Genomic DNA, 11,382 nt, shown 5'->3' with positions numbered 1-11,382 from the left:
TCAAACTTTAGCTTGTTTTGCCAATTTTCTCAGTCCCCTCCAGGAGAATCCACAAACCTTGGGTACCTTTAGAATCTCCAGTGTGCTGGGTAAAATTACTACTCAAATTTGGCGCTGATAGCTTATGTGGAAAAAAGTCATGGAGCCCTATGCATGTACTCCCCACAAATAGCCAAGAAAGGGCTCAGCACTGGGGGTGAAAAGGCCCAGCAGTTAAGGATCTAAGATAAGACATTGGTTGAATCCCCTCAATCACATCGTTTTCAACTCCATTCCAATCTGACTCTCACCCACTACAAGGCACAGAGGACAGCTGTTTGCACATCAGGAGTAATTCCCCAATTGCTGCAGACAACAGAGAGATATGCCTTTTAGAAATTTAAGACCAGAACGCCACAGAATACTTGATCCTCATAGTGAGAGCAAAATGGTGGATGGCTGTTTCCATAGGAAAAAAAACAAGTACCTTGGTACCTTCATTTTCCTTAGCCTTCCGGTACTACCAGAGCAATTCCATGCATCATGTACATGCCTACCATCCGGTAGGTGTCAATCCCCGCTGTGCATTCTGGGAAAAGGGCATGAGTTGCTCTTGAACTAGGATATAAAAAGTATACTAAATTGTTTCCAACAAAAGATCACAAAAGGTAAAAAGAGAAGCTAATTTCAAAGAAAAGTACTAAACTTTATTTTGTAGACGCTGAAACAAACATTTATGGCTTACTTATCTAGATCCCCATTACGGCAATACAAGATGGCCTTAAATTGACTATAAAGTTCAAACATTTTGACAATTTTTTGCATAGAATAGAAATGACAAGTTGCACATGTCTCCATCTGAAGCTGCCTGTTTCTGAAGACATTCCCACAGTATCAAACACCAGAACAACTAGAAAGGCAGACAAGCGTATCCAGAGATTGAAGGCAACAATTTATCTTAGTAGCAGACTGCCTCCAACTTTGCCTCAGACTTTTTTGATGTACAGTAATGTTCATTTCAGTTTTGTAAACCCGTGATGGGAAAAGTATCAATGAGCATTTGAAGTAGAAAATGGAGAATTTTCAATGGAAAATATAATAAAAAGAAAATTGGCTGATCAAGATTCATTTTTATTCAGTTTTTAATGATAAAAATATAAATCCAACAACGCGAATAAATATAGCTGCTACTGCCAGAGGAAGCAGCCGCTCCTGTTTGCTAATGGAAAACAAAGACAAAATAATGGTGCTCATACCGCTTTTTTGGTTTGTTCAACTGAAGCTCCAGTCTGGCATAATCAAAAGTTTGAACCATGTAAAGTGCTGCCTACAGAAGTTGTAGAAAGGCTCCCTCAGGACATACGAGCTACATAATGCTTTTGTCTCATATGGGGATGGCATGATGTACTGTGAAAACTCGTTCAGGATAAAACAAGCCTTGAATACTTCAAATTGTTACAGTAAATCAGCAAAAGTGTATAGTTAGACTACATCTGGCCAGCCCTTAACCTCAATAAGTTCATGTCTCTTCAAATGACTCGGTGACAAAGGCAGTTTTGATCCTTCACACCATAATATCCAGAACGCAAATTTCATTATCTCTGTAGACAACAAACGCGAGTGATTATCTAATGCAGAACTATAATTAAGTTCTATAACTGGAGGTGGCATAATATGGAATTGAATTTGTATTTTTGGGATTTATTTTGTATCTATTATTTCATATGTTACCATCTTCCCCCATCAGTTAAATGGAGTAAGCCAAAACCTTCACATCTGAATTTAACCCTCTGGCGGTAGCAATAGCGTTAATGCACGTTTTAAGAAACCGTTGACAAAGCTCCTGCACTTCTTACCCAGCAGGATACCGGCGATGCAACTCTGCTTTCCCATTTTGTCTAGCAACACTGCATTTATTATGCAAAATCTACACGCACCTACCACTATATCAAAGTACTCGTGCTTTTCCTTCATGACCTTGGGTTCTGTTAAATGATGGCATATGGTATAGTACATTTTTATACTGAACCATGGCATGGTATTACGAGTGATTTAGTGAAGGTGCCCCCCATTGAGATGCAAATGCGTATAAAGCATAAGGGTCCAGGGTTGCGTGTCCCTGAGATTCATTTCTACTCCATCAAATGGTCTAGAACTGAAAAGTTTTTTTCCTTGGCTTCTCAAGCTTGCTGTTCTTTAAACAGCTTCTTTTTGCCTGCTGTTCTTTAGCTGGCTTTTTCTTGCTTGCTGTACTTTAGCTGACTTCTTTTTGATTGTAGTTCTTTAACAAGCTTCTTTTTGCTTGCCGTTGTTTAGCCGGCTTCCTCTTGCTTGCTGCTAGTCCAACTTTTTTACCATATAGGGACCTTCTAACTCATAGCCAATCTTTCTGTAGTAATTCCTGGTGCCAACACCTACAACAAAACACATACAATTAACACTATAAAAAAACTAAAATATCACAAATATTGCATGATTTCAAAGAAAGTATAGATTTTATGGTTATTCAATTATTTTCAAACTTCAAACATAATATAATTTCACTTCCACACTTACCTCTTACTGTATTTAAAACATATGCGAAGAACTGACACAAGCTTCTAAACTGTGTTTATACTAAGGTGGAAGACCAGGGACTGAAATCTGCAAAGCTCACTTAATGTCAAGAAACTTTGTGCTCTGACAACGTTATCTATATCATTGGTTAAGAATTTTGGTCTGTCTTTAAGCATTACTGTTTTAAGTATGTAATTATTTTAAATGCTCATGGACTTTTTTTCACCAAAGAAAGACTTTCTTATTACATTTACCACAAGAAAAATTAAATCTTAGTAAAATCTGGAACTTGAGATTGCGTCTTGTTTATTCGTAAAATCATGGTTGCAGCGAGCTCCTTTACATTCTAATTACCTGGCTTCCTGTGCTGAATTTATTTAATAAATTCAGTAACGAAAAAAGAATGTCTATAAGCTTGTGGGGAACCAATATTTACTACAGATTGATGTGTAAGGCAAGCATTCACAAAGCCAGTGGGTTTGGCTTAGGTATAGTGCATGCGCACAGAAGGGAACACACCAAGTTATCATAACCCTTAACTTTGGATTTCAAAGGAGAAAATAAAGATGTTAATAAGGAAATCTCGTCCTTTGAAAGCTGTGAGTCGAATAGACCCATTGATGTGATTAAAACCAATCTTCTGCTTTGGAGTGAGTTACTTTATGTTTTGTTTACGAAAATTCTGCAATCAGGTAAATTATTGGTCGACAAAACCTTCAAAAGAAATCTCAATATATAAGCATGTTATATTAATTATTCGTTGCCATTTGATAACGTTAATCAACAAAAACTCTGGGAGAAATTGTGCAATTATGGGATCAGTCCCACAATTTTACACTTTTTAATATTGCTCCATAATAAAAGTTGGTTACAGTTTAAGCTGACAAAAAATGTCTTGTCACCAAAGATATCTACAGCTAATGAATTGAAAAAGGGATGCATTTTAGCACCACTTCTATTTTTCGCTGTACATTGTAGATCTATCAAAATTCTTAAATGTCCGGAGGGACTGGTCTCAAAGCTAGGAGGTAAACCAATTCGTTATTTGGCATATGCGAATGGAATTATTTTATTTTCATTGACCCCCTCTTCAGGACTTCAGTCACAATTACAGAATTTACAAAAATTTTATAACGAAAATGACTTAAAAGTTAACCCCAGTAAAACAAAGTTTATGATCTTTGGGAAAACCTAGAAACATGTTAAACTAATTATCGATAACAACATTCTGGAAGAAGTATCAACATACAATTTTTTGGTCTTAACGGTTGATAATAGATTATAGTGGACAAATCATCTTTCCAACTTAAAAACCAAGGTCCTGATAGTGTCACTCTCAGTCAAAAAATTCATGAGAGTCCACTAAGGATATGCGGTCACTAAAGGTGTTGGAAACAAAACTAGTACCTACCTTATTGTATGGAGCATTTGTTCTTCCTGAAAAATCCATTAACGATCTGGACAAAATGTATGTAAAAAAGCTCAGATCTTTATTGAATCTTCATTTATCGCCTTCCCCATGTAAAATGCGGCTGCAACTATCCTTGATATAAATAATCATTTGTCGCTCAGCAGCAATGCTAAATTACTCTTGTGCAATAGCAAACAAAGACTCATTGAAATTTTTGATTTACAATGAGGTAACAAACCATCAAGATTTGTGTACTGGACTGAACTTGGTATCTGTTAATAAAATAATAATGAAAAGCAACTTACCACTATCTGCAGATCTCATAAAATTGCCCCGATCGGAGAGGAAAAAGTTAATTAGCCAAACTCTCTGGAGTAACGCAAGAGCTGCAGACTTGTTGACATTACAGAAACATCAATATGCTCACTATTTAAAGGAGTCGTACTGTATAATAAAGCAAGAATATTTAGCCTCGAATAGGAATGCAGGACGCAAGCTAAAATTCATGAGGTTTCATTTCCTGTTGATACCAATAGCTCGAATTGAGGGGTTGTGGAACACTAACTGCTTACCCTCAAAGGCATCAATAGAGCATTTAATTGGCTTATGTTCTTGTTTAGTTGACATATGAAAGAAATACCTTAAAAAAATGCATTTCATTAATCATAGATCTGTCAAAGAGGCCGTTGCCTACTGTTTTTCTACAACAGATCGGCAATTTATTGGGAAATAAACTAATTTGTTAGATTATGCTTACCGTCATCTTAAGGAAGTGTGATTGAAATGCTGTTCTTATGGAATCTTTGTAGATATAGGTGTGACTTTTAATATATTTACTGTATTTATTATGATTAATATTTTAATATATTGTATACAATAAAGACATTCATTCACACCATATGGTCACAAAAAATTTGCATGTGCACATGCATAAACACCCCACACACACATATATACATATATGCCTACTCATAAAAACCTGCAGACATAGCATCACACATGATCAGAAACCAAAAATCATATGGCCATCAATACACAGAAGTGCCACAAGTGGAGCACAGGATGACGTGTAGCAGGAAGCTGTCTGTTGTAGCCCAGGTGAGTTCAGGATGCTGTACCCCAGTACTCTATCTCAGGTACGCACTGGGAATTAAGCACCATGTGAGCAGTCTTTTCTTACTTGTATAAAGTGGGTCTACAGAGATATGCATAATAGAAGCACAGGGTGGTGTGCATCAGGGACAGCATAGGGTGGTGTGCATCAGGGACAGCATAGGTTGATGTTTAGAAGGAAACACTAGATGAAGTAAAGCATTTGGAAACAAATGGGATTTAATAGGGCATTTGTAAAGTACTACTTTCATATAAAATTGCTACAGGCGATAGGTTCAGAATTTCACTGAATGCCAATCAAGGCTGACCCTCCTTAGGTGTGTTGCAGGTTCAGCTGCTCTAAAAGAAATTTGAGCTATGGTGGGAAAAGTGAATTTTCCACAACCGTTCGTCTATAAATGTCTATAAAGTCAAACATGATTCAGGCAGTTCAGAAAATGCAACCTTACACATCATATTGCATCTCATTGTATCTTTCATTTCTACATGTTACTTCCATTCTCCATTCACTTTTCATTCTGCCCTTTCTGATTGGAGCCCAAGTCAGATGTTCTGACTAAAAAACTCTTTGGAAGAGGCAAGGTGCACTAATGAAAATCTCAGACCAAAGACAACACATTTACAGGTTTGAGACTCCTACATTGAGCCATAGCTCAGGTTTCGAGACTTACTGGTTTGGACAATGCGGAATGTTTACACTAGTCATGGGGGCTAGGGTCTCGGGCACCAGTGGCAAGTACCACTCAAATATTATAGATAAATATATACACACAGTTGGAGATCCGGCTATAAATTATAACTTAAAACCACTGCCACTGGTCCATGAATGGTTAGCAAAGGATACGTTCATGCATGCTGCACCATGCACTGTTCATGACCTTATACATAAAATCAGTGTTAAGATCTCAAATGCATGTATAGTCCGAGAACGCAAAAGTAGCCACAGGGATTGAGGGTTGGGTGAATCGATCGATAACACACATATGTTATGCACACAAAAGACAATCAGACACTATGTACAAAGACCAATAGACAGACAGACAAATGATTAGTAATGCACAAAGAACTAGAGACCTGCATAAAACCCATGTGAAAGTCCAACAGACAGGCACCCATGCACATAGACTAACAGATACACAGGTACTCATTAGATAGGACAAACGGCACATAGGCATCCATGTACAGACAGAGGTACTGTGGAAACCCATTTTATGTGCAATTAAATAATGATAAGGCTTGGCCAATGGAACGTGCAGAACAAGCCATATGCCCTGAGGTTGAACTTATGTTCATTTAGCTTGACAATGACAGCTCACAAGATGGACAATTACTATAACAAGTTGCTGCATACTTTCCAAGCGAAGAATCTGTCAATCTATGCCCACACCCAGCAATGGCCAACTGTCGAACGTTGGTTGTCCAGGTATTGTGTAAACCCCTGTATTGACAACATTTGATGATCGCAGCCATCAGGGTGTGTAGACACCTTACCTGTCACCATTCTGTATCACAAGCTCTTTATTCCACTGCAATTCGTTGCATGTTTAATGCTTGTATAACTGTTGCCTTCTCTGGTCTACAACTCATCATGTATGCTGAAGAAATCACCTTTTCTGTTTTATGATTGGATCTGTATTAATACGCCTTTTGTGGTTTATGGGTATAAAAAAAAACCAAGAGAAAGTACCACAAATTGGACCTGCTGCTTTGCTCATGTTCTTGTGAATCACAAAGAAAGCTGCTTATGAAATTTGACAATATTCTGTGTTTCTTTAATCGAGGTTCCACATTTGGTGAAGAATGCAGTCCAAGGTGATGGAAGGTCTGAACATGGCTTTGCGGCGTATCTTCTCTTCTGACTTCACTCTGGACCGTTGGACGGACGCCGCGTCTGAAGTGACAGCTCTGTCGTCCTCTGAGGTCCCGGTCTTTAGTGTTCTCACCCCACCCGCCCTAGACCTTATCCTGCTCCTTGCAGTTTTGCTTACTGTATCTTATCTGACAATGCCTGGTTCATACGCAGCTTTACTTCAGGATATCCTGCCTTTCGTTGATAGTTCCCTGTTGTTTCTTTTCCATTTTTCTGATTGCTACTGTTTCTGATTGTAACACATGGGTCTTGCTGGTTACAAGAGGAGGAGGATTTTGCATCGGGTTGTCCAGACTTAGGAATCTGCATTGGGTGGGCCCAATTTGGGATATTGCGTCGGGTGATCCCGAGCTCAAGGCATGCACATTGTCGGTTGTACATTATTTAGTATCTTTTATTTTATCTTTGCCATTTTAAGAGCTTGTATCAATGATAGCACTGCGGGATTGTACATATTGCTTGTCTAGTTTTGCCATGACTTTGTAATGCTGCGATTTTGGCCTACGTGCTTGGATTGTCTGTTGTTGGTGTTATTGCCACTACTTCTTCCCTTCAGCACCCACTGGACAGGACGGTGGTCTCCAGTGTGTGGGAAGGACACACCTAGGCCTGCTAGGGTCAGTTTTGCCGCTTCCTTGTACATGAATGAATGTGCGAGTGAAAGAGGGTTCACCACTATCTGCAAGTGTACCTGTGTGTCTTATGGACAGTGGATTCTGAAGGTTTTCTGCAGAAGCTCAGCCGAACGTGCCTTCGTCCCAATCTGAGTCTCTGGCACAAAGCAAGTGGGTTCATGTACTTCCCTTAGTCTGCATTTTCTGTCGCCTTCATTTCGGTGGCAAGGACGCTGAGAAACCAGCACATACATCACATCTCGTCTCGCAAGACCTTGTCCCAAGAATGCTTGCTTTGTTGAACGCTTTACTTTCCTCCTACTAATAACACTGCGTATGGTACTGTATGCATATAATATGTATGTGAATTTGAGTTTTTTCCTCTACCATCATGTCATCCATGGGCATAAGCTCTGCAAACTAGTTCCAAGGACATCCTACCGTGTCTTTTGTCCACTGTGAATGAAATTGCCTTTAACGATGTACGAACAGCTATTATATTTTCAACAGTGGAGGGGGCGTTGCCACTCCTGGATCTCAAGGACCATGCAGTACCATCTTTTCTACAGGAGAAACCATAGACTTTGCTTAGGGGATTTGTGCACATTGCGCAAAGCAGCTCACATGGTCTCAGGAGTAGTTACAGAAAACAGTAAAATCGAGGTTTCCTCTTGGGAAAGGCAATAATACCACAAAAACATACACCATTCAGTCCAACACTCGACCTGGGCTCATCACAACACAATTGTGTAATCCAATCTCAGTAACACTCCAGTATAGGGGAAGACACTAAGTGACAATACAATCTGTTAAAATTCTTCTATAATTTTATTGGTAATCCAACACTCAAAATTGTATATACAAATGAATTGCTAAAAAGTAGCAGCCTGAATCTCTTTATATTGTTTTAAAACTACCTTCATTCTTCTACATATACGGCGCAACATAAAAAGATAAACATAAAACGTAAGTATATAATGTTGGGAGAGACACACAACAAGACAACATTAATGGTCTATTCTTTGTCACTGCTCTGTATCCACATTATACACGATACTTGCATCAGAATTGTTCAGTCATTGTATCAGATATGTTATAGATTCACAGTCTCTTTTTAGAGCATGGGCCATTCTGCAAAAGTAGAGGAAAATCCAACACTCAAACGGGGCATTTACATACCCTTTAATGGTAGTTTCCTACCCCAGAAGTGCACACATTTGTTCCTATTAAAGGAAGGCGTAACCACCCAAATAAAAAGGCCTCAAAGGATAGTTTTTGTGCAGGACTTTACCCCTTCATGCATAAAATATATACTGACCATAACTCAGACATCCTTGCACTATGGAACAAGGGGCCTGCATGGGTGCTAGGCAGCCCAAAGTACTGCAGCGCATGGAACTGTGCCGTTTCATTCAAGATATGAATATTTTCTACTCTCTTCAGGTGACAAACAGGGCCCAGCAACTTTGCCTGTTGCACCACTTCTTTCTAAGTATGCCCCTTAGTGACCAGTTTACTAACAAGCATTTGCAATGCAAATAGGTCTCACATTTGTGAGTTAGAGCTAGTGACATTGTAAATGGCAATGTTTTTTTACCAACACGTTTTATTTTTGGAGTGAATGTATGTAGTGTGCAAAGTCCCCTGGAAAGGTCCTGCACTTCGTAATAAATATATTGAAAAAGACGCAAAGTGTGGATTGTGTCAACAATTGCTTGGCACGTACCTCATGGGTGAAGTGTCACCACACATGCACACCGTGGTGCTTTACTAATGCGAAACTCATTAATAAAAGTAGTGCTTACAGACTAACCAACGCGATCTGGATCGGAGCATGTGAATCCGAATCCCGGCTTCTCTTTCATTTTCTAGACTATTTGACTCACTCTCCTGCATCTTGGTTATCCCCCAAACATTGGGAGGCAATGAAGTTTGGCTAGGGGGCAAGGAGCAGGGGGGCTTCGGGGGTACATGAAAATGTATTCATTGCCTAGTTGTCATAGGTCGTCCAGTGCTATTAGATAAGTGTGCAGATTTCATTAAGATATTAAGAGTACTTTACTCGCATCTATGAGAAAAATCGACATTAACTAAACAAAATACCAGAATGCGTGTCAGTTTTCACACTGTTTTAGACAGTACTGGTTGCTTAGTTTCATTGCATTCATTTTAGTATGTACTCTTTTACACAGCATCCAAAGTAGGTTACCTAACCCCAAAGCCCGAGTTGTTAAATGACCCATAGAAGCGAGTGTTTTACAGTTGAGCAAACGTGTCCAAATGTAATTTTGGTAGTGCCATGGATTGATCAGCCAATGAGGTACTCAATGAGCAGGTATTTAACTGCACGTTCGAAACGTACGGTATTGTGGCTGTTGTTTGTTTGTACACATCCAGCTCTCTGAATGTGTTTATTAACACAGAGCTTCATCTACCAGACAGTGTTCACAGAGGGGCGACTAATGCACAGAACAAAATGTATTCATTTATCCTGAGTGTGAAGGCACCTGGAAGGCATAGGTGCCTGCCCGGAGAGGCTAGGCATACCAGCGCTTCTACAGACTCTGCCGTGCTCCTCTGCACCAGCAGTGCACAGCTCAGAATCTGCCGCTTCTGCTAAGAATAGGTGAGAGGGATGAGGTTGAGGCATGCGGGAGTTGCCAGCAGATTTCCAGGTTATTGAAAGTGATGATTCTGACGTGAGGCAATGGAGACTGACTTTGTCTGTTTGTCTGCACCAGTCTATTTCTCTACCATCTACTGGACTCACTGTCATGTATCCATTCATCTCTCTTTGTTAGAGGTGCGCGAGCCAATATATTAATTAACAATTAGAGCCAGCTGGAGACGAGCCAAGCGTATGCGAGCCGTGAAAATGAACAGCATGTAAATCATACAGTAAACATGATGTAAATGTGCGATAATGTCTCTTCAGAATTCAAAAAAGTGCATTTCTTTAGCACGTCACATCGGTACACAAGATTATATCACTGAATTGAGAGGAAGTTATTAAAAGTGCTTGTTTTAAGCATGAGTTAAAACACTGCCGCACCTCCTGCCCGACAACAATGCCATTTGTGAACTAAGAGGCATCAGTTGCCATGCACACCCCGAATGTTGCCTAGAGTCATATTATATTTAGAGTAACATTAAAATCTAGTTAATTAAACACGAGAAGTTTTTGTACAGCACGCATCTTGAACCCGCATATTTCAAGGTGGCAATAATAAAGATGAAAACGGAAGTGCTGGCAGGCAAGAAAACACGAACGGGAGTGGTGAGGGGCGGGGGAGGGTGAGAAGTCACAGACTGAGGGAGGGGGCGGTGGGGTGGGGAGACAGGGAAGAAAATAGTGTTAGGAGTAAAGGGGTCAATAGCCGTGGAAGAATACAAATGATGAATGAGGAGGGACTAACAAGCCTCAAACCAATCGGAAGGCAGTATTTAAGACAAAAGCCAATGGGCAGAGTGGGCGGAGCTTCCACACTACAGTATGTACTGCATGTCTCGCAAAGCGATGGCAGCGCATTCACGCTGCAAGGCTAGGCGAGACCTAGAAGATATTAGTGTCAGAAGTAAATGGGCCAATAGCCGTGGAAGGATACAAATGATGAATTAGGATGGACTAACAAGCCTCAAACCAACTGTTCCTCCCCACCAGGAAAAAAAACATTTGACCGTCCACTCTAAATAGGGGAAAAGGTTGTATGGGTTTCTTCAATGACACCTACTCAGTCGGTCCGCTGAAGGAAGGTTGACACTCACAGGGTAAATTTTACTCTGCCGGCATAAAACTAGTGGTCCACCCGGCTAAAAATCAGGCATGCGAACCTTAAGTT

The 11,382-nt window shown here is 39.9% G+C and overlaps 1 protein-coding gene across 1 annotated transcript in view; it reads right to left on the bottom strand.

The window, feature by feature from the left end:
- Positions 1–664: 664 nt before the first annotated feature.
- ELP3 (elongator acetyltransferase complex subunit 3) overlaps positions 665–11,382 on the bottom strand; it is a 797,912-nt gene continuing 787,194 nt past the window's right edge. Inside the window, exon 15 of the mRNA XM_085613064.1 lies at positions 665–2,393. Within this exon, the coding sequence (XP_085469190.1) occupies positions 2,317–2,393 (77 nt within the window). The 3' untranslated portion in view covers positions 665–2,316. The remainder of the gene's footprint in view (positions 2,394–11,382) is intronic.

The sequence above is a fragment of the Triturus cristatus genome, chromosome 6, assembly GCF_964204655.1.
Source record: "Triturus cristatus chromosome 6, aTriCri1.1, whole genome shotgun sequence".
In the NCBI taxonomy this organism is placed as follows: Eukaryota; Metazoa; Chordata; class Amphibia; order Caudata; family Salamandridae; genus Triturus; species Triturus cristatus.
This window is presented reverse-complemented; position numbering and strand designations above follow the sequence as displayed.